The 19106-nt window shown below is 54.0% G+C and overlaps 7 protein-coding genes across 7 annotated transcripts; 4 read left to right on the top strand and 3 right to left on the bottom strand.

Annotated features, from left to right (window-relative positions):
• Window positions 1–555: 555 nt before the first annotated feature.
• Window positions 556–4306, top strand: MRS44_010116 (uncharacterized protein; the record flags this gene model as incomplete). The annotated part of the gene is made up of 2 exons (XM_046269957.2): window positions 556–1026; window positions 1079–4306. 2 exons carry the CDS (start codon window positions 556–558, stop codon window positions 4304–4306), a joined length of 3699 nt encoding a protein of 1232 aa, XP_046131435.1.
• Window positions 4307–5767: 1461 nt separating this feature from the next.
• On the top strand, window positions 5768–7842 carry MRS44_010115 (uncharacterized protein; the record flags this gene model as incomplete). The annotated part of the gene is made up of 4 exons (XM_046283695.2): window positions 5768–6047; window positions 6124–6254; window positions 6303–6569; window positions 6619–7842. 4 exons carry the CDS (start codon window positions 5768–5770, stop codon window positions 7840–7842), a joined length of 1902 nt encoding a protein of 633 aa, XP_046131436.2.
• Window positions 7843–8554: 712 nt separating this feature from the next.
• On the top strand, window positions 8555–9469 carry MRS44_010114 (uncharacterized protein; the record flags this gene model as incomplete). The annotated part of the gene is made up of 2 exons (XM_046269961.2): window positions 8555–8924; window positions 8976–9469. 2 exons carry the CDS (start codon window positions 8555–8557, stop codon window positions 9467–9469), a joined length of 864 nt encoding a protein of 287 aa, XP_046131437.1.
• A 771-nt stretch (window positions 9470–10240) lies between these two features.
• MRS44_010113 (uncharacterized protein) lies at window positions 10241–11792 on the bottom strand (the record flags this gene model as incomplete). The annotated part of the gene is made up of 2 exons (XM_046269959.2): window positions 10241–10414; window positions 10473–11792. 2 exons carry the CDS (start codon window positions 11790–11792, stop codon window positions 10241–10243), a joined length of 1494 nt encoding a protein of 497 aa, XP_046131438.1.
• Window positions 11793–11979: 187 nt separating this feature from the next.
• Window positions 11980–12582, top strand: MRS44_010112 (uncharacterized protein; the record flags this gene model as incomplete). Its single annotated transcript, XM_046269960.2, has 1 exon — window positions 11980–12582. The coding sequence occupies one exon, from the start codon at window positions 11980–11982 to the stop codon at window positions 12580–12582; it is 603 nt and encodes a 200-aa protein (XP_046131439.2).
• Window positions 12583–16673: 4091 nt separating this feature from the next.
• On the bottom strand, window positions 16674–17644 carry MRS44_010111 (uncharacterized protein; the record flags this gene model as incomplete). Its single annotated transcript, XM_046269958.2, has 6 exons — window positions 16674–16992; window positions 17054–17294; window positions 17349–17383; window positions 17432–17446; window positions 17500–17545; window positions 17611–17644. The coding sequence occupies 6 exons, from the start codon at window positions 17642–17644 to the stop codon at window positions 16674–16676; spliced, it is 690 nt and encodes a 229-aa protein (XP_046131440.1).
• Window positions 17645–18121: 477 nt separating this feature from the next.
• On the bottom strand, window positions 18122–18836 carry MRS44_010110 (uncharacterized protein; the record flags this gene model as incomplete). Its single annotated transcript, XM_046276512.2, has 2 exons — window positions 18122–18515; window positions 18601–18836. The coding sequence occupies 2 exons, from the start codon at window positions 18834–18836 to the stop codon at window positions 18122–18124; spliced, it is 630 nt and encodes a 209-aa protein (XP_046131441.1).
• Between the last annotated feature and the right edge of the window lie 270 nt (window positions 18837–19106).

Here is a 19106-nt window from a genome sequence, read left to right as displayed (position 1 = left end):
TATTCCTGTCGTGCTACACCTGCAGAAACATAGGCCAACTCTCCTCTTACCTAGCCTGCAACTTGACGAGGTGTGACGTTAAGAGAAGATCCGAATGGTGATATTCAGATGGTTTCACTACCTCATCTAACAAGTGCCCGAGCTGTTAGAGCCGGGTTACTTTGATAGACGACCGAGTCGCTTTGGAGACACTTCATGTGGCCTGCAAGATGGAGCTGCCCCTCATTCGCTCAAGCTTTCCACATTCACCCCACCTTAATCGATAACGTATCTTATCTCCGCTTCCTTATCGGCAATTTTTTTTCCGTCGCTTTTCTTGGGTCGCCTTTTTTTCTGCTTGTCTGCGACAGCCTCCAATTCCTCTGCGAGCCGCCTGATCGCGAATGTCTACCACTCTTCGCGATTACTCGTGTTAGACAAGACTTTGCAGGCGGCTGATAATTGCGATTGATCCGCTTCCACTCCATCCCTGAGATTATTCTACTCAGCGGCCGAAGTGAGTGTCGCAAACGCCCAAACATACCAAAGTCTTGAATCCGACTTCACCGATGCACCATGGCGCCCTCAGCCACCAACACCGAATGGGACCATGAGTACCACACTCTCCGCCGAGAGAACCTCTTCCGAAACCCTCCCAAGGATCACACTGCGTATCCTGCCCTTCAATTAGCCATCGATCCTCATATTGAGTCCTTCAATGGTCTCTTCCGCGACGATGGCAAGCCTGGCTTGCTGACGCACGGTCTGGCCGACATTGGCACCAAGACCTTTCTCGACGGTGACGAGCGGGCTGGACCTCAAGGCAAGAACCGCCTGACCATTCGATACAAGGATGTCTTTCTCCAGAAACCCCAGGTTCCGCCTTCTAACAAGATGGCCCGGAACCGACAAATCTTTCCCGCCGAGTGCAGAGAGCGTCACGTAACATATCGAGGAAGGCTCTCAGCTACCCTCGAATACCGCATCAATGGTGGCGATCCCATTGAATTCGTCCGCGAGTTTGGCCAGGTGCCCATCATGATCAAGGTTTGATTGCCCGGTCTTGCGCCCCAAGACCGCCTTGCTAATGCTTTCTCAGTCCAACCGATGCCATCTCGAGGGCAACTCGCCTGCCCTTCTCGTTGAGCGAAAAGAAGAGTCCGAGGAGCTGGGTGGCTACTTTATCGTCAACGGTATTGAAAAGATCATTCGAATGCTGCAATTGAACAAGAGAAACTTCCCCATGGCCATCAACCGACCTAGTTTCCAGAACCGTGGCCCCGGCTACACCCCCTACGGTATCATTCTCCGCGCAGTTCGACCCGACGAGACGTCTCAGACCAACGTTCTCCACTACCTCAACGATGGAAACATGACCTTCCGTTTCTCATGGCGCAAGAACGAGTATCTTATTCCGGTCATGATGATCCTCAAGGCGCTCGTCGAGACCAACGACCGTGAGATCTTTGAGGGTCTGGTTGGCCCTGTTGGATCAAAATCGACCGAAAACACCTTCCTTACGGACCGAATCGAGTTGCTTTTGCGGACGTACAAGTCCTACAACCTTTACAGCAAGTCGGAGACGAGGGCGTACCTGGGTGAAAAATTCCGGGTTGTGCTTGGAGTTCCTGACACCATGTCCAACCTCGACGTTGGTACCGAATTCCTCCGAAGAATTGTCCTGGTCCATCTCGGAAACGTCGACGTGACGGAGGAGCAGGACAATGAGAAGTTCAAGCTGCTTCTCTTCATGATCCGCAAGCTCTATGCGCTCGTCGCTGGCGAGTGCGCTGTGGACAACCCCGATGCTGTCCAGAACCAGGAGATTCTGCTGGGAGGTTTCCTGTATGGTCAAATCCTCAAGGAGCGTCTCGATGAGTTCCTGAGCGTTAACGTCCGCGCATCCCTGCGAGATTACCTCCGCCGGCACCCAACTGTTCCCTTTACTTCTGAAGATTTCCGCAAGGACTTCCCAAATAACATTTTCCGGAAGGCCAACGAGAATCTCGGAAATGCCCTGGAGTATTTTTTGTCCACGGGTAACATGCAGAGTCCATCTGGACTCGATCTTCAGCAGACCGCAGGTTTCACTGTTGTGGCCGAAAAGCTCAACTTTTTGCGATTCATCAGTCACTTCCGCATGGTGCATCGAGGTGCCTTCTTTGCCCAGCTCAAGACAACCGCTGTGCGAAAGCTGCTCCCCGAATCATGGGGCTTCATGTGTCCTGTCCACACGCCTGATGGTGCGCCCTGTGGTCTTCTGAATCATCTTGCGCACAAGTGCAAGATTATGACTGATTCGGTCGACGTCTCCCATATCGCGGCTCTTGCTGCCGAGCTTGGAATCGTTGACGTTTCGTCAGCCTCGACCGAGGAGAATGTCGTGGTCATGCTTGACGGCAAGATTCTTGGTTTCTGTACTCCCAAGGAGTCGGTCAGAATCGCGGATTGTTTCCGGTACTGGAAGGTTGAGGGCACACACGGCGTGCCTCTGCAGCTGGAAATTGGTTACGTTCCTCCGTCTCATGGCGGCTCCTATCCCGGCATTTACATGACGTCTACGCCTGCGAGAATGGTGCGACCCGTCAAGTACCTCCCTCTCCAGAAGGAGGATTGGGTTGGTCCCTACGAGCAGCCTTACATGTCCATCGCCGTGGTGCCGCAGGAGGTCGAGTCTGGAAAGTCTACGCACGTCGAGTTTGATCCCACCAACATGCTGTCGATTCTCGCCAACATGACCCCCTTCTCCGACTTCAACCAGTCGCCTCGAAACATGTACCAGTGTCAGATGGGTAAGCAAACCATGGGAACTCCCAGCACTAATCTTCGCTACCGAACCGACAACAAGTCATACCGCATACAAACTGGACAAACACCCGTCGTGCGAGCGCCTCTTCACAACACATATGGTTTCGACAACTTCCCCAACGGCATGAACGCGGTTGTCGCTGTCATCTCGTACACTGGATACGACATGGACGACGCCATGATTCTCAACAAGAGCGCCCATGAGCGTGGCTTTGGACATGGTACCATCTACAAGACCAAGAAGATCTCGCTCAAGGATGACTCGCGAACAAAGGCCACCAAGAGTGTTACCAAGGCTTTTGGCTTCGCACCACACAGCTATGTGAGCGCGTCATACCAGGGAATGCTGGATGACGACGGCCTGCCTCACGTGGGCCGCATGATCCAGGAGGGAGATGTAATCTGCGCGTGGCACACGGTGACGCCCGACTACAATGGCAAACTGGTGAACCTGGATGGCATCACTCACTACGAAAAGTACAAGGATGCCGAGACAGGCTTTGTCGAAGAGGTCCGCCTGATCGGAGCCGAAACCGGCAACGAGCCTCTACAGACCATCTCTGTTAAGTTCCGTGTTCCCCGATCTCCCATCATCGGTGACAAGTTCTCGTCCAGACACGGACAGAAGGGTGTCGCCTCGCAAAAGTGGCCAACGGTGGATCTGCCCTTCTCGGAGACTGGCATCCAACCGGACATTATCATTAACCCCCACGCTTTCCCTTCCCGTATGACGATAGGCATGTTTGTGGAATCGCTCGCCGGCAAGGCTGGCGCGCTACATGGCCTTGCGCAAGACTCGACACCGTTCAAGTTTGACGAGGAGAACACTGCGGCGGACTATTTTGGCCACCAGCTGATGAAGGCCGGGTACAACTACCACGGCAATGAGCCCATGTATTCGGGCATTACGGGAGAGGAGCTCGCAGCTGACATCTACATCGGAGTTGTCTACTACCAGCGTCTGCGACACATGGTCAACGATAAGTACCAGGTGCGAACCACTGGTCCAGTGGTGCCGACAACAGGCCAGCCCATCAAGGGCCGAAAGAGGGGTGGTGGTATTCGTGTGGGAGAAATGGAGCGTGATGCGCTGTTGGCTCACGGAACGGCCTTTTTGCTCCAGGATCGTCTCCTCAACTGCTCGGATTACTCCAGGTCGTGGATCTGCCGCCGCTGCGGTTCGTTCCTCTCTGTGCAGCCCACCGTGTCGCAGTTTGCGCCGGGCAAGAAGAAGGCGGCCAGCATCGTGCGATGCCGCAACTGCGCCGTCAAGCTGGACGACGCCGAGGGCATCGACCTCACCGAGATCCAGGGCGAGATCTGGGAGGACGGCCAGGGCAACTCTTGGGTGGGTGGCGATCACACGACGCAGGTTGTCGTCCCAGGCGCTCTCAAGTACCTCGACGTCGAGCTGGCAGCCATGGGCATCAAGCTCAAATACCGCGTGGACCGCACCGACGAGCCTCGCAAGGGGCCCATGAGGCCCATGTCGTTAGACGGAGTTCGGGTTGGAAAATAGATGTGTATGTTTTTTGTGCTAATTTGATCATTTTTGTTGGGGAGCTACCTATTCCATACATTTGCCTCCAGGGGGTTGATAGAAGGGGGTGTGTTTTTACGACTGTACAGCATGGCATGTCAATACCACGATTATTTACCAAACTGGAGGCCTCGCTGTCTTCCTTGTGATGATTCAGTACGAGTCTACAGTGCCCGTTGAAGATGGTTTAGGGGATATCGAGGCAACCAAGAGTTGGCATTCGTTGATACGCCATCGACCTCGTCTCAGATCCCCCTAGTTACTCAACGCGTGTCTCATCTTCAAACAAAAACCAACAAGCCATCAAGACAAGAAAAAAATGACGCTCTCCTACCACCCAGTTTGACTCTCCCGTGCCATGTTGAGCAGGGGACAGCATAGAACAACGGAACCGAAGACCAAGCGTCCACGGCTCGGTCGGCCCCGAACAAACGGACGCATGGGAAAACGTGGAGGTCAAAGGGGGCAGGCTTGTGGTTTGTGTTCTGGGAAATGAGGTTGCACGGAGCGTGTAGGGCAGCTGCAAGCAGCCGTCGGGATGGCGAATGGCGGTTGAGGGAGAAGAGAGAGGGTTTGCGACTTCTTGGGGAGGAGAAGCATGTAACAAGCCGTCTTGTGCTATGCTACTTTACCTGGAGGTGTACCTTGCAGGAGACGATGGATGCCCGTGTGGATGAGGTGAGGTGGATATCAAATGGCTCGTTGCTGCTCCTACGTTTCTGCATTTGCGTCTCTTCTTCTCTTGTTTGCGAGTCATTCGGAATGCCATCTCATCACTCTAGTGTCCGTAAGCCCTGGTATCACCTTGAAGATGACCTTCAGGTATAGTATTGCATCTCCAGTGACAGCTTCTCAACCCAGTTGTCGGCGGTGACAAGTTGTCGAGCACACACCGCCGCTCTGAAATGTATATATACCAGGCTCTCTGCCCCCTTGATTTAGTTAAACTTCATTTATTTCCAAGCAAAATCCGTTCATCAGTGGTGGTGCAAGTACCAGCTTAACCTCCTTCCGCGGCACGGCCTTTGAGGGACGGGCTGCACCTTCCCGCCAACAAGGCCGAGAGAAATCAGCAGTGCGCTCCAACATCCCGTGCTTCTCACCTCTGCTCCTTCTCTCTCTGTCTCTTCCCTTTTATTCAGTCTTGACCGAGAAAAATCTCCTGCTTAAGTCAGCAGAAGAGGCCTCAACTGAACTAGTCCCATCCCCAACTCGACCTATACCTGTTGGGCTTCTGCTCTCAAACCTCGTACAACCCGACTTCAACTTTCACTGGAAGATCAGTGCCTCTGTCTTGGTCCTTTTTGTTTCACTCATTGGAAGGGGGGAACCCCAGTTCGATATCGCTCTTCCCTTTCCAACTCTCTCGTCTCCCCTTCTTAATTCCACACTCTTCTACCCTCCCAACTTGACTCCTTACCTCCCAACTACACCTCAGCCATGCGTGGCATTCTTCTTCTCGGGGGCCTCTTTGGCATCCTGGCCACGGCACAACCCTACAACTACGGCGCCGACATCCAATCCCTGACTCGAAGGCAAGACGCAAGTGATCGCGTGGTCATCAAGCCGCTCCCGATAATTCTCAATGGCACAATGCCCTTGAGATACGAGATCCGAGAGATGAAGGCCGACCGCTACAAATGGGACTTGTTCATTCTGGCCCTGAGTATTTTGCAGTACACCAGTCAGGACGATCCCAGGTCGTGGTACCAGATTGCCGGTACGTGACACTGTTTCGGATATAACAATGTCTAGAGGCTATGCTAACGTGCATTTGTGTTTGTGCCCGCGAGTAGGAATCCACGGTGTTCCCTTTAAACCATGGAGCGGTGTCGAGTCTGTGGAGGGGGGCAACATGTCTGGATACTGCATGCACAGCTCGGTTCTGTTTTCCACATGGCATCGCCCATATCTCGCCCTCTTCGAGGTAGGCATTCCCCGGTCAGTTCACCACCGTTACTCACACTCTTAACAGCAAGAACTGTACCAAAAAGCCAATGCCATTGCCGGCATGTTTCCTAATGGGACAGAGCGGCAGGCATATCAAGATGCTGCCCGTAGCTTCCGTATGCCGTACTGGGATTGGTCGTTGGAGGCCCCTGAAGGGGATGAGCATTTTCCCGGAGTTTTTTGGAACGCTACCATCTCTCAATACGGCCCTCGAGGTATCCAGCTCGTCAGAAATCCTCTATATTCATACTACTTTCACCCAAAAGATGAAGAAGCATTCATCTGGACCCCGGTAAGACCTGTGCCACCAATAAAGATCAAGGCAGCTAACATAAAGGTAGCTCAATACCTGGGATGAGACAAAGAGAGCTCCAAATGTGAATATCAGTGAAAACGCTCCTCCATCGAACAACAGCCTGGTCAATGCAGCCCTTCTCACAGCGTTGCCCGAGATTCAGCAGCGTCTGCTTGGCCTCTTCTCCAATTCGAAAAACTTCAACGACTTCGGGACCAAGGTATGGTCAGTAACTAACAATATTTCAGCGGCGGACTCGATCGAATCAATCCATGACATTATTCACATCAATGGTGGGCTTAAGGGCCACATGACATATGTACCCGTATCTTCGTTTGATCCTCTATTCATCCTCCACCACACCATGACAGATCGGCTGTTGGCCATGTGGCAGATACTAAATCCAGACGCGTGGATGACGCCGATGCCATCTGGTGAAACTACTTTTACATCTATTGCGGGCGAAATACAAGATTCTACAACTCCGCTGACCCCATTCTTTGCCTCGGAGGATGGCACGTTCTGGAACTCGGACATGGCGAGGACCACGGAAGCCTTTGGGTATTCTTATGCCGACACGGACTCCTCTGGGAAGAAGGAGGACGAACTTCGTGACGAGTTGACGAGGAAAATCACGGAGTGGTACGGAGATAGGGGCTGGATCGCGGCGCTGGAACGGAGTCAACACGCTCAAGGTCCCGCGAAAGAAAAGCGGCATGACAAGGCGAGGGGTGGGCACCTGAGTGGCATCAGACCCGATGTCACGGACAATGCTCCAGATCCGCCAGCTTCAGCAGTTATCAAGAATGGGCGGTACATGGATTGGGTTATTAACGCGCGAGTCAATATCGAGGCGTTCGCAGGCAACTTCCAGGTTCTCTTCTTTATTGGACCACCACCAATAGATGCTAGCCAATGGCTTGCTTCCAGAAACCGAGCTGCCAAGGTCACATTCATGGGCACTCGTCACCAAACGGGCTCAAGGTCCATGATGGCTGGATCGTCACCTCTGACAGCAGCACTGGTGAAGTTGGTGGGAGCAGGAGAGATCCCCAGCCTGGATCCAAAGCATGTGGTGCCGTTTCTCGAAGAATGGTTGCAGTTTGCGGTGCTCGGGGGCCAAGATACAGAGGTCAATGCCTGTGAGCTGGAGGGCTTGCACATTACCATCAACAGCGGGGAGATGATGGTGCCAGAGAAGGGGAGTCTTCCACAGCAAGGTCCCTTGGCATGCAGGATGAAGTTTTGGCCTGACAGGTCGTTGTGTTAGTTTTTGTGTGTTTAATGTGGCGTTATGTAGGTAGTATTATGTGTTCAAGATTTCTATCAAATTCAGTGGCAACTTTTACTATCCTCTCTGGCTGAGCCATGATAGGCGATGGGCCTTGTCGTTTACCTATAGTAGCGAGATGGTCATGAAGGCAATAATAAAGAGGCATCCTTGGGGAAACATCCTCGATTATAAAACCATGGCATTCCATTCGGTATCGATAATTGACTCTTTAAGGTGAAAAGAATGCTGATAGGCAAGGATTTTGAATCTAGACGGGCGGGCTGCCTGTTGCCAAGCGACTATCACCATGCGGGAGACTATGTCTTGAGCATCTCGGGTGTGGCTAGGCAATACGATGCACGAGGACGTCATATCTTCAGACATGTCTCACATATTCCGTACAAGCAGTAGTAAAATGCCTGGCAGGAACATTTCACGACAAACCGCCCCCCCTCGTTTAGCTTGCTCGTCACCAACAGCAACCAGCTAAAAGCCAGGGATGGGATGGTGTGTGTCCTTTTCATCACTGCGGCACGGAATAGTTGATGGGGGGTAACCCCAAAAAGCCTCTCTACCAGGGTCTTGAAGGTGCCAGCACAAAACGCCACCGTTGTAACCATCATCATCCTGTTCTTATGTCAGATGCTATTGATATATATATATACATACGATAGCAGCTCATCTTACTAACTTGAGCAACTCAGCAGCCATGGCTTCCGAATCTCACATCCCATCTGTGCCCCCGCCATGGACCCTCAAAGGCGACGTCTACGCCTTTCCCTTCTGGACCTCGGCATCACGGGGCGAGAACAAGCTCCCCTCGCTGGCATACTCACCCCTCGAGGGTCAGTCCGCCTACGCCTCATCAGAGTCTGGCAGACACGTCGGCGGCGTCAGCATGGTGCAGTTCATCCGGTATACAGACTCACCCGTGGGCCCGTACGATGAGATGATTCTCGCGCCGGGGGGGTTCGAGTATGAGAGGGAGGATAAGGATGGGAGGAGGGTTAAGAGGAGAAATCCGAGGATTACTAGGATTTATGTTTCGCAGAAGCATACTTGCTACAACGGGAGAAAGAGTCAGCTTCTTTGATCATCTCGCCTTTTTATAATAGCTGACGATATATCAGATTGGAACGTTCCCAAGCATCTCGCCCACTTCGACTGGTCTGAGAACCCCGACGGCTCGACCAGCATAAAGGTGTACCCTCACGACTTAGACTCGGCCACCGAGTCGTCGACCCCAAGCGCGACGCCGTTCTTCCAAGCGACATTCAAACCGCTCCGGTTCGCCCCTTCGTTCCCCTTCCAGACAAACTGGTCCAACTACATCGGCATCGAGTCCACTCTAGTCCTGCCTCCGCTCCCCGCCGGCGACGGTACCCAAGGCGAGCTGCCGGGCACCGACCGGTGGTGCTCCGTTGTGCCCCGACAGTGGAGCCCCCGGTGCAGTCTCGGCTGGTCTGATCTCACCCAGCACCGGGACGGCGAGGGCCGCTTGACGGGTGAGTTTGACAACTTCTGGCCTGGCTGGGAAAAGTGGCACTTTGGATTCAAGATGAAGGACGCTGTCACCATCTTTGACCACCCCGAGACGTGGGATGCCCCCAGGTCCAGTCAGTAAATAGCAGTACATTCGTATCGTTTCGTTTCGTCTAAGCACAGTCCATGTGAGCAAACACTCCTGAATGGTCCAATCTTATCTATCTTGTTGAGGGTTCGCACAAGTAGAGTGAGCTCATACAGATCCATACCAAGTAAACAAATGCCTCTTTACCAGAACGCCCTGAACTCCTGTGCACGCCAAGATCCATCTTCAGCCCCGTCCCCTCGGCCAACGGGTTGCCTCCGTCGCCTCTCCAACCTGCCTGTGTAACAAGAAAGAGCCCCAGTCTAAGCAGCAAAGACAAGTTCATCGGGTAGCCCACTGCTCGCCCGTCCAGGTCGTCCGTCAAGTCATTAATAAAGGTCAGCCAAGTCATACACACCACTCGGAGCACTTCAAGAGCCCATCGAGAACGCCTCGCCTCCGTAGGCCCATACGCCCCTTGCAGTCCTTTCCATGCCCATCCCATCCATCCATCCATCCACACGGGTTTCCAGTCCGCATTTCCCATATCGTCCATACGTATCGGCTACAGACGTTTCTTGATAGCCAAAACCTGCGCCAGATAGCCCCGGTCCACGCTGCCGCACCTGTGGCGTGGAGAGAGGCCACCCTGGCCCTGGGTAACCTACCTGAGAAGTGTTTCACCTCAAGTCGGGCCCTCCCGTCCCTTGTCGACACCGGTTTTGTCAAGACCCGGTGGCGCAGGCAGGTCGGTATCAGGCCATCACCAGTAAAAGGAGCTCTGCAGGGTTAACCGTCTCTTGGACCCTTAAGCCATGAGCCCCTTCATTCGGCAGCCCCAGCTGCTGCCTTCTTGGCCACCACCTCACGAGCGTAAAACTCGACCAGCATAGTCGCGTACGCCTCCAGGTCTTCCACTGGAACGGCGAGTCTGAAATCGTTGAGGAGCAGGAATTGAAGCTCAAGATGGTTCAGTTCAACAAGTGGCAGTCCGCCGACCTGGTACCGCCGTGTTAGCACACACAAATATCCAACCAGAAACTGGCTTTGCACAAACCTTAGCATATCTCGAATTGGTGTAAAAGACGTCAGAGAAGAACTTGCTCGCGCATGTCACTCCCGAGATAATCAGACGGTGGATGTTGAAGCTGTCGACAACAAAATATGTCGCAGCTGCCATAGCAGCGTGGTCGTTTGAGGCAGATGTCCCCCTGTTGCTGCTCTGACGGCTAGGCCGGCTAGAGTCAACCATCTCCTCGTCATCGTCATCCGCCAGATCTGAGTCACTCTCGTCCGAGTCCTCATCACGCATGGGGGTGTCTTGGGAAGCCGCTGAGGCCGCTTGACGAGACTCTGTTTGCCTTCGCGCCTCCTCGCTCTTCATCACCATGTCGTTAACACGTTCCGTCATGCGGTCGAAGTAGACCAGCAGACTGAGGAATACCTCATACGTGGTGGGGCAATACTTGTGTATTCGCGACAGGTAGCTGAGGATGGTGATGGCGGGGACATTCTTGCCATGGAAAGCAAGAACCGAGTGGTTCAAGGACGAGATTGAGCTGCCGCTCGTGTCGCTGGACTGGTTGGCTTGCTGCTGATGGGCAACGTTACGCTGCATCGCATCGTGCTGTAGGTCATTGGTGGTGGTGATCTTGGTAAGGAGCGCAGCAACCATCTCGATGATGTCGCCGATAGGCATCCCACTGATTTCGTACTTCATCTGCTGAAGTGGAGGGTCGTTGAGAATACCAGAGCCGCCATTGCCAGACAGCAAGTCGGCACTGGCCAGGCTCTGAATATGTGCCAGGTCACGAATGTGAATAACAGTCTGCTCCGGCACTTGGGATGATGCGCTTGAGAGAGGATACGAGGGGTTTGGTATTTGAAAGTCGTCCGAAGCAGGAGAAGGCTGCTGGGCAGCAGGGTTAGTGGGGGTTGGGCCGGATCGCGGTTCGTGACCTAGGGGACCAGAGTCCCTCGCGTCAGATGCCATAGACGAGGTCTTTGCATTATCGGCGGGAGCAGGGCCGGTAGCAGCGGATGGCGATGATGACGGAGGAGGGGAGGGGAACCGTGAGGCTCCGCCGCTTGCCGACACGTGGGCAGCACCGTGGCCCGTAGGCACGGGCGTAGACCCCGACACCGAAGCGGATGTGGGTGTGGATGACCACGTCGTCGCGGGGTTGTTGCTTTGGTTGCTGAAGTCGGCAGTGGGATCTGTGCGTTGGGCTCGCGGGGTAGCAGAATGTCGCGATCGGCTAACGGAGCGATAAGATGAGGACGAGTCGTGAGAGTGTTGATGTTGGAGGGAGGGGTTGGCAATCATGGTATGGAAGTATGAGGTGTCCGAAACGAAGTCGCCGATCACAGCGGCCATAACATCGCTATCTGGCGACAGATATCGTGGTGAAGGCGGGGATGCAGATTAGGATGGATAAACAGAGGGGTATCGCGTGTCGTCGCTGGTCTCGAAGAGAGTGAGGAAAAGGATATCGCAAACGGTATCTGTACTGCAAGAGAGTAAAAGAAGGGATATTATTAGCTCTCGAGGTCCAGGAACGGTGATGTTGCAAGGTGGTGAAGTCGGTCGGCGGGGAAGAGGAGAACGGGCAAGGCGAAGAAACCAAGGCGATGACGATGGCGATGGCCAGGTTGACTTGATAGATCAAAATGAGGATCAAGACCAAGATGGAGGGGGCAAAGAAGAGGAGGGGATAGGATCGGCCCGGTGGAGCAAAAGTGACCGGGACAAGCCAGACTTGGACTTGGAGGCTGAGGAGGGACAGGCAAGAGATGGGAGCCAGACGAGGAGGAGAGGCAAGGTCAGCCTGGTGCGGCGGTGGATGATGACTAGCGAGCGGTTGAGTGGTCCAGTGGGTGTCGTCCAGTGGGCGGGCGTCCAGCACGCTGGTGGTGACTGGCTCATCCCAGAGTGGCCCAGCACCCGAACGCCTAGCAACACGCACCAGAGGTCCCTCAGCAGTCGCCCCTCAGCCCTCGTGGGTGAGCCAGCGGGTACCATGTGCTGGCTGAAGCGGGTGGCCGAGCGGATGGTGGGGGCGAGGCTCGACGTCTTGGGAGCCGGCGCCCATGGAAATTGGTGCTGCGCCGACTCAGGCTCTCCGACAAAAACTCGGGATGGACGACAATGGACATGGACGAGTTGACTCGGTGTTGGATGTCACCCATCTGATTGGTGCGTCTTCCCAGCCTGTCAAGCCTCCTTCAGGGTTCTTGAGAGTTTTTCGCTGTCCTTTCTTTTTCCGAGTTTCCTGAGGGTGTGTCCAATGTCCCGGGCAAACTGGGTTCGTTCGTCTTTATTCCCTCGTAGAATCTGTGGTGGAAGGGAGAAGGAATTCTCAAGTGGGGTGAGGTGCCATCCGTCGTCGATCATCCCGTCTCAAGAATGTCCAAGACAATCTTCCATGTCGATAAGCTGTTCCCCTTCATGGGCAGCGAGCATCATGGCGCGTGCTTCAACCAAGTTCCATGCTAATCGAGATTGAGTGACCGAGGCGGTGGGAGACATGTGGACTCGTTGTAGCGGTCTTGTCGGCGCGACTGTGAACTGAGGCGTTGCACAGGATAGCCAAAGCAATGCTGTGGCGTTGTGAAATCGCATCCTGACAGAACGCGGGCTGACGACGTCACCACCCTTTCCTGCAAATGCACATGTATCCGCACATTCGTTCCAGGAGCTGACTCGATCCTTGACTCTCCTGCCTCAAACAGTGTAACTGTCCATCATCGGCTGTCTGCGTCTCTGCGACATTTTATGCCCTCATCCGCCTTCTCTCAGCGCCGCGATTCGACACAGCATTTCGAGCACCGAGAAGTCGAACCAGGAGGGGATGACGACATACGCAGCCATGTCGTGTCGATAAGGATAAGGAAGTTGGTTGGAAAAGCATGGAGGGATAGACGAGGACGGCCGCAAGATGGAGCCCCGAGATCAACACAAAGGAATAAATTCACTTACCAAGGTCCTCGTGTATCTAAAAGTGCAGGCGCTCGTCAGGTCCAAATGAAGCACAGCTAACAAAAAAGGAAGCAAGTCTGAGTTATGCTGGCAGATGCAATGCGAGTCGAAATACGATCCGATATGATGTGGGTGTAAAGTGCGAAATGCCTGAAAAGAGCCTCTCAGAGTTGTCGCAAGGTTAATAGTTGCCAACGGACCGGATACAATTGGCCTCCGAGTGAAGCGCGATCCAAAGGACCAACAGTCAGCAAATTGGCGCCAGGTGTGCGCGTGTGTGTGTGCGTGTTCCGGCGAAGGCGTCGGCGACGGCGAGAGGCGAAGAGCGGAGCGGAGTGGTGTGGCGGGGAACAGATCCAGAGCTGCCTCCGATCAGCGCTTTTAAGAGAAATGGCACGATGCGGAGATGCGGCTCCCAGAACGGCGGCAGCTAGGACGAGCGTTGAGGCTGGGTTTGCCGAAGCGTCTACACTTGGTCTCGTTGTGCAGGAGGCTCGAAAGCGGTTTGGAGTTGAAGAATGCAACTGGATGAAAGCTGTCGACGGTTGGGCTCTGCCGTCATGAGCACGGGCCGGCAGTCAGATAGTCTACGGAGCGGGATCCCGCTGGGAAATGGCGGTCGAACGCGGCATTAGCAGTCGAACTGGCCTGGTGAGAGTCTCAAGCTCCAGGGACGCCCACTGCTGGCGCCTGAAGTCGGCCACGAGCGCCAGCCGCGAGACCTCAGTCCAACCTCGAGGTGGGAGCGGCAACGAATCGAATGACACGGCTTCGGGTGACAGTAGGTCTCGGTCGACGAAAACAGGTTGGTCCCGCCTGCTTGGACACTCGTACGGCCCGTCCGCTGAGACTGGTCTGGATCTGAATCTGGGTCTAGGTCTGGCAAGTGGCCTGTCGATTGTGGCTCGAGCTCTCCGCGGTGGAGTTGAAATGGAGACGAGTTGATCAACAGCTCAAGAGTGGATGGTAATCACGTCTCAGGGTACGTAAAGTAAGGCTTAGTGAAGCTGCTGAACGTAGGAATGGAGAGGGGACAACGTGGGGATTGCAATATGCGCAGTTGGCGGAGGAGGAAATGCGAAGCTATTGAAGATTTGAGACAGAGATGTTGACTCATGTCGCGGGCGCAGTTCGTGTCTTCCATGTTGATTGCTTCGCTTCTTGATTGCTTCTACCTATCGCGTCGCTTCCTTCCTTCCTTGCTTGGGCACTTGCTTCTTCGGGAAGCACCTGCCCAAACAACTACACACGCAATACACGAAGGCCCTTACGAAAGTCGAAATAAAAGACCATACCTGGCATCTTCTGTCCTTTCGCTTATATCAGACATTGGGCCAGATGTTTAGGGGAATGAGCCCAATGGAGGTTTACGGATCCATTACTCTAGAGGTACGTAGTCGATACCCAAAATCACTCAGAGTCCGAGGGAACGCCTACCTGATTCGCCAGGTGCCTGACAGGAATGCAACTTGACTTTTGCAAGCAACTCAACTCTCAGAGTCAATACCACACCTATTTGTTTATGAAACATCGACTTCTTAAAACTCTACAATTTACATATTCTCATTTTCCCGAGTTTCAACTACAAAGCTATCGGATCGAAGAGACGCCCCGTAAGGCATTCTGAACCGCCTGACCACGCCCCCCCATCTCCCCAGCTCCCCCGAAAAGCCAAGGCCGAACCGCAGCCAAGCCCTGTCGCACGTGGGCAGATTCCCCTCGACTCTGGGACGGGGGTTGGGGGAGGGAGGGGGAGGCGCGCACCTGGAGACGGCCGAAATTCGGGGTCGAGTCCCGGTACCTTGCCTGCAAGCGAGCGCCGGATCCGACTGCCAAACATCCGCGGCCCGGAGATGTTACCGTTGGCACGGAGTTGGTCCTTTTCATGTCTCTGATGGGAACATTTGACGACATGCAACCAAGAATTACGGTTACAACCTGTTGGACTGCGCCTCGGAGAATAATCAACTGACATTGTGTCGAGTTGATAAGCTCTTGAACGGAGAGTGGACGCCCAGGTATATCCGGCTATATATCCCCTGCATGTGAGCAAGGGTCCGGTTTCAACACCATTGACTATCACCAACATGCCCTCCATCATCACCCACGGACTGGACCATAGGACTGACCCCCTTCGTTCTCGAAGCGTCTGTCAAGAACTACAAAGACAATGAGAAAGAAAAAAAAAGCTCATCTTCCCCTGCGCAAGAGTCTCCACTGCGTCCAAGACAGTCGAATAAGCATGGCTGTTAGAGAACGCGATCCTGCACTGCAACCTCTTTGGAGCCAGGCTCGCGATTGCGCTCGGCGCACGTTATCCAGCGACATGACCGTGGTTGCCCAACAATGCCAGGCAAATGCCCAATCCTCGGCCCCTAGTGACGCCCCCAAAATCCTCCCGCAAAGTGATCTTCCTCGCCACGGCTCCGTCTCATGTGCCCACACGTGCCCTATTCAGCTGCCTCACTTTTGCGGCAAGGCGAGTGATCGGCCTTAGTCCTGATACCGAACTGCCGCAGAAAATACGATGCCGATTCATGCGACAATCTCACCGCTGAACAGCCAGCCTCATATCGTCAAGGCGAACAAGCCCGAGCGTCTCCTATCAACCACACAGCAATTGTGCCTGCAGCACATGGCACTTGTTCATCTCATCTCCCAATCTTACTTACATCACTGGGCGGGCAGGCTCTTGGTGTCCGCGTGTCTGTTCCTCGCCAGCTTCCCATTCGCCGCCTCAACCCACCCTCTTATGCACGCCTCCATGTGCCATTCTCGTCCTCGCGCTCAAAGCCTCTTTCTAGAAGAGCGGTGAACCATTCTTGGGATCGATCCTCAGCCGTGGATGCGTCTTAGCTTCAGCGAGAGATTGGCCTCTTCCCGTCTTCTTCTCTTCCGTTCAACCCTTATCCTGGACGTTTGATACTGAATCTGCGCCACGGTGCGCTCGAAGGATCTCTTTCACTGCCGTATCCTTGAGCAGACTCTTGCTATTCGCCCCGATGCTCGGATTCTCTCGAGATCCGACGCAGACTACGCGGCCCGCTCTAGATGCCGCTCCCGTTCCGCTCACATGGTGGATCACGACCAGTTCCCCAGGTGAATTCGGAAAAACTCCATCGTCATTATTCCGATTATCTAGTGTACAGGGCCGAGTGACGTCTAGCCTGCAAGTCCCTCCCTGATTTCATGGCCTGTTTATGTCATGACAAGTCCGTATCAGCCCAGCCCATGCTGAATTATTCCCAAACCTTTCTTTGTCCTGCTACATCAGGACCTTCACTCGTGCCGCACCGCATAGTCCGTGTCGGGGAGATACAGGTGTCGGTCCGCACCGTCCTTGGTGAGAACCACCATGCGGATGACACCTCCCGAGCTGCCGTCCCACTTGATGGCCTCCCTCAGTGCTCCCTTGACGAAGTTGACAGCATCATCCTTCTCCATACCCTCTCGCCAGTTGGCATCACAGTATCCGTAGATGTAGGTCGATCCGGAGCCACCAATGGCATATGCTTGCTTGTGAAGGGAACCACCCAGGGGGATGGAGTATACTTGGCCACCGAACCGCTCATCCCAGCCAGCGATGATAAGACCCGCGCTGTTGATCAACATTAGTACACAAAGAAGTCCACAGGTTATGTTGTGAGGCCAAGACGTACGACAAACGGTCCTTGTTGGAGTAGCAGATCTCCTGGAAGATGGAGGCAGCGGTCTGTGTCATGGGGGGCTTGCCATTCATCATGGCAAAGAGTCCGAGCTGGTATTGCACAATGTCGGCGACAGCCTGGGTGTCGGCGGCTGAGCCAGATCGGCAGCACCAGATGGTATCATGTACTCTTGTCAACTTGTCCGTCACTCGGTTCGCGATGTAGGCACCGGTCGTTGTTCGTGAATCCGCACCTGCGCAAAAAGGTCAATATCCTGTGGCAGTGATCCAGGAATACTGAAGCGTACCCAGAATAACACCATCCTTGAAGGTAACCGCCATGCTATCATCATGTTAAGATATGTCGTTCCAACATCAGGGAGGCACATACATCGAGGTTCCCAGGCTATCCATCTGTTAGCATTGCACGCATGCTGCATGGGGTGTAGTAAAACTCACTTGACCTCTCCCTTCTTCAGGCGGTCCATGTCCACATGGATTCCATCTAGCAACGTCCGTAAGCTTCCCATTCAACGACCCCATGCTATGACGAAAGAGCTCCCAACGCACCCTCATTCAGCACTCCAGCGTGGCCAAACTCCATGATGATAGTCGGTCTATTGTTCTGTTCGATTGTTCAAATAAATGAGCGGTCGGGTGGTTCGGAGTGGTGTGTCGTGATGGTATGTCGTCGTTGTTCGTTGCTTGGGGAAGGCTGGAGCTCAAGCCAAGCTCAAGGCAGCTCTGAACGCGCAGCCGCGCCACGGCGGATAGAGAGACACGTGATATTGCACGTGATTTGATATGCGATACAAACACTCTGTGTTGGTGATTGACCGCGATCAAAAACGCGATGTAAAATATGCTTTTACGATTTCAATGTGATATCTAATACTATACAAACTTTGGCTTCGTTCCATACAGTCGCTTGGCTGAGGAAAACAACTTGACACATTCTCAAGGAACACGTATACTTAGACCTCTTCCACAAGCTGGGCGGCCTGGTCCCGCCAGTGCCAGCAAGACTTCTTAGTCTCCATCTATCAAATACTCATACAATCCAATATTAGGTTTATAGATTTCAGTGCTTGTGCAGCTCGGCGTCGGGCGCCGGTCCCTCAGCCTGAGCACCCTCCACGGCCTTCTTCTTGTCCTTGTCCTTGTCCTCGTCGCCACATCCGCAATCGTAGAAATCGCCAATCTTTTCGCAGTCGAACAGAGGCTTGTGCACTCTCTCGTTGACGATGTTGTGGGCGAAACACAGCCATCCGGCGGCGGCATTGCGGCTACTCGTCTGGGGAGGGTACTTGGCAAGCACCTTTTGGAAGTGCGCGGCGCACTGGCCGCAGGGGTAGAGTCGGGCAAAGAGGTGCATGAAGGTCTCGAGGGCCATGCGATCGTCCTTGGTCGGCTTGTCGGGGAAGCGCGCCATCATTGTGTGGAGGAACTTCCACGTCGCGTGGCCAAGTTCGGCCCTACAAGAAGAGAGTTGTTAGCAGATGCATCATCAACGGCCCGACGTCATCGCAGAGTTGGACCATAGAAGTTGTCGCATCTTACTTGAGCGTCGCATTCTCCAGCTTGGGCGCGATGGACGCGCCATCGAGTAGTCCAGAGGGAAGGGAATCAAGGTCTGCCGCGAATTCAGATCGAGGGGCATCCTTCAGGGGCACATCGAGGCCATCGTTCAACTTGGGAGCGGCGCTGCTAGAGGGCCCAGAAAAGAAGTATGATAGGGTGAAAAAAACGCTGAGAACCAAGACAAAGGTCAAGGTGAGATGCTGTCGGCGAGCCATGGCTTCAAGAATCAATGAGTGAATGGAGGTTGATCCTCCGTCTGTGGTTGATGGTCATGATACCACAGATAAATCCTCCAGCGCGGGCCAGCCCAGAACACCGAGATCGAACGAGCCAAGGTACCCCTGTACTCCGGCCAATCGCGACGGGAGACCCTGGAAACGTCTGAGGCAGTGGGCCCACCTTATTCAGAGCAAATGAGGCTTCTTTTCACTCAAATCGTGGCACGAGTGGCTTCGATTTATTAGTGGTGGGGCCGGCCGTCGCCG

Source organism: Fusarium solani, assembly GCF_023522795.1.
Source record: "Fusarium solani strain SB1 chromosome Unknown bctg00000006, whole genome shotgun sequence".
Lineage (NCBI taxonomy): Eukaryota > Fungi > Ascomycota > Sordariomycetes > Hypocreales > Nectriaceae > Fusarium > Fusarium solani.
Note: the sequence above shows the minus strand (reverse complement) of the source record. Positions and strands in the feature narration are given on the sequence as shown.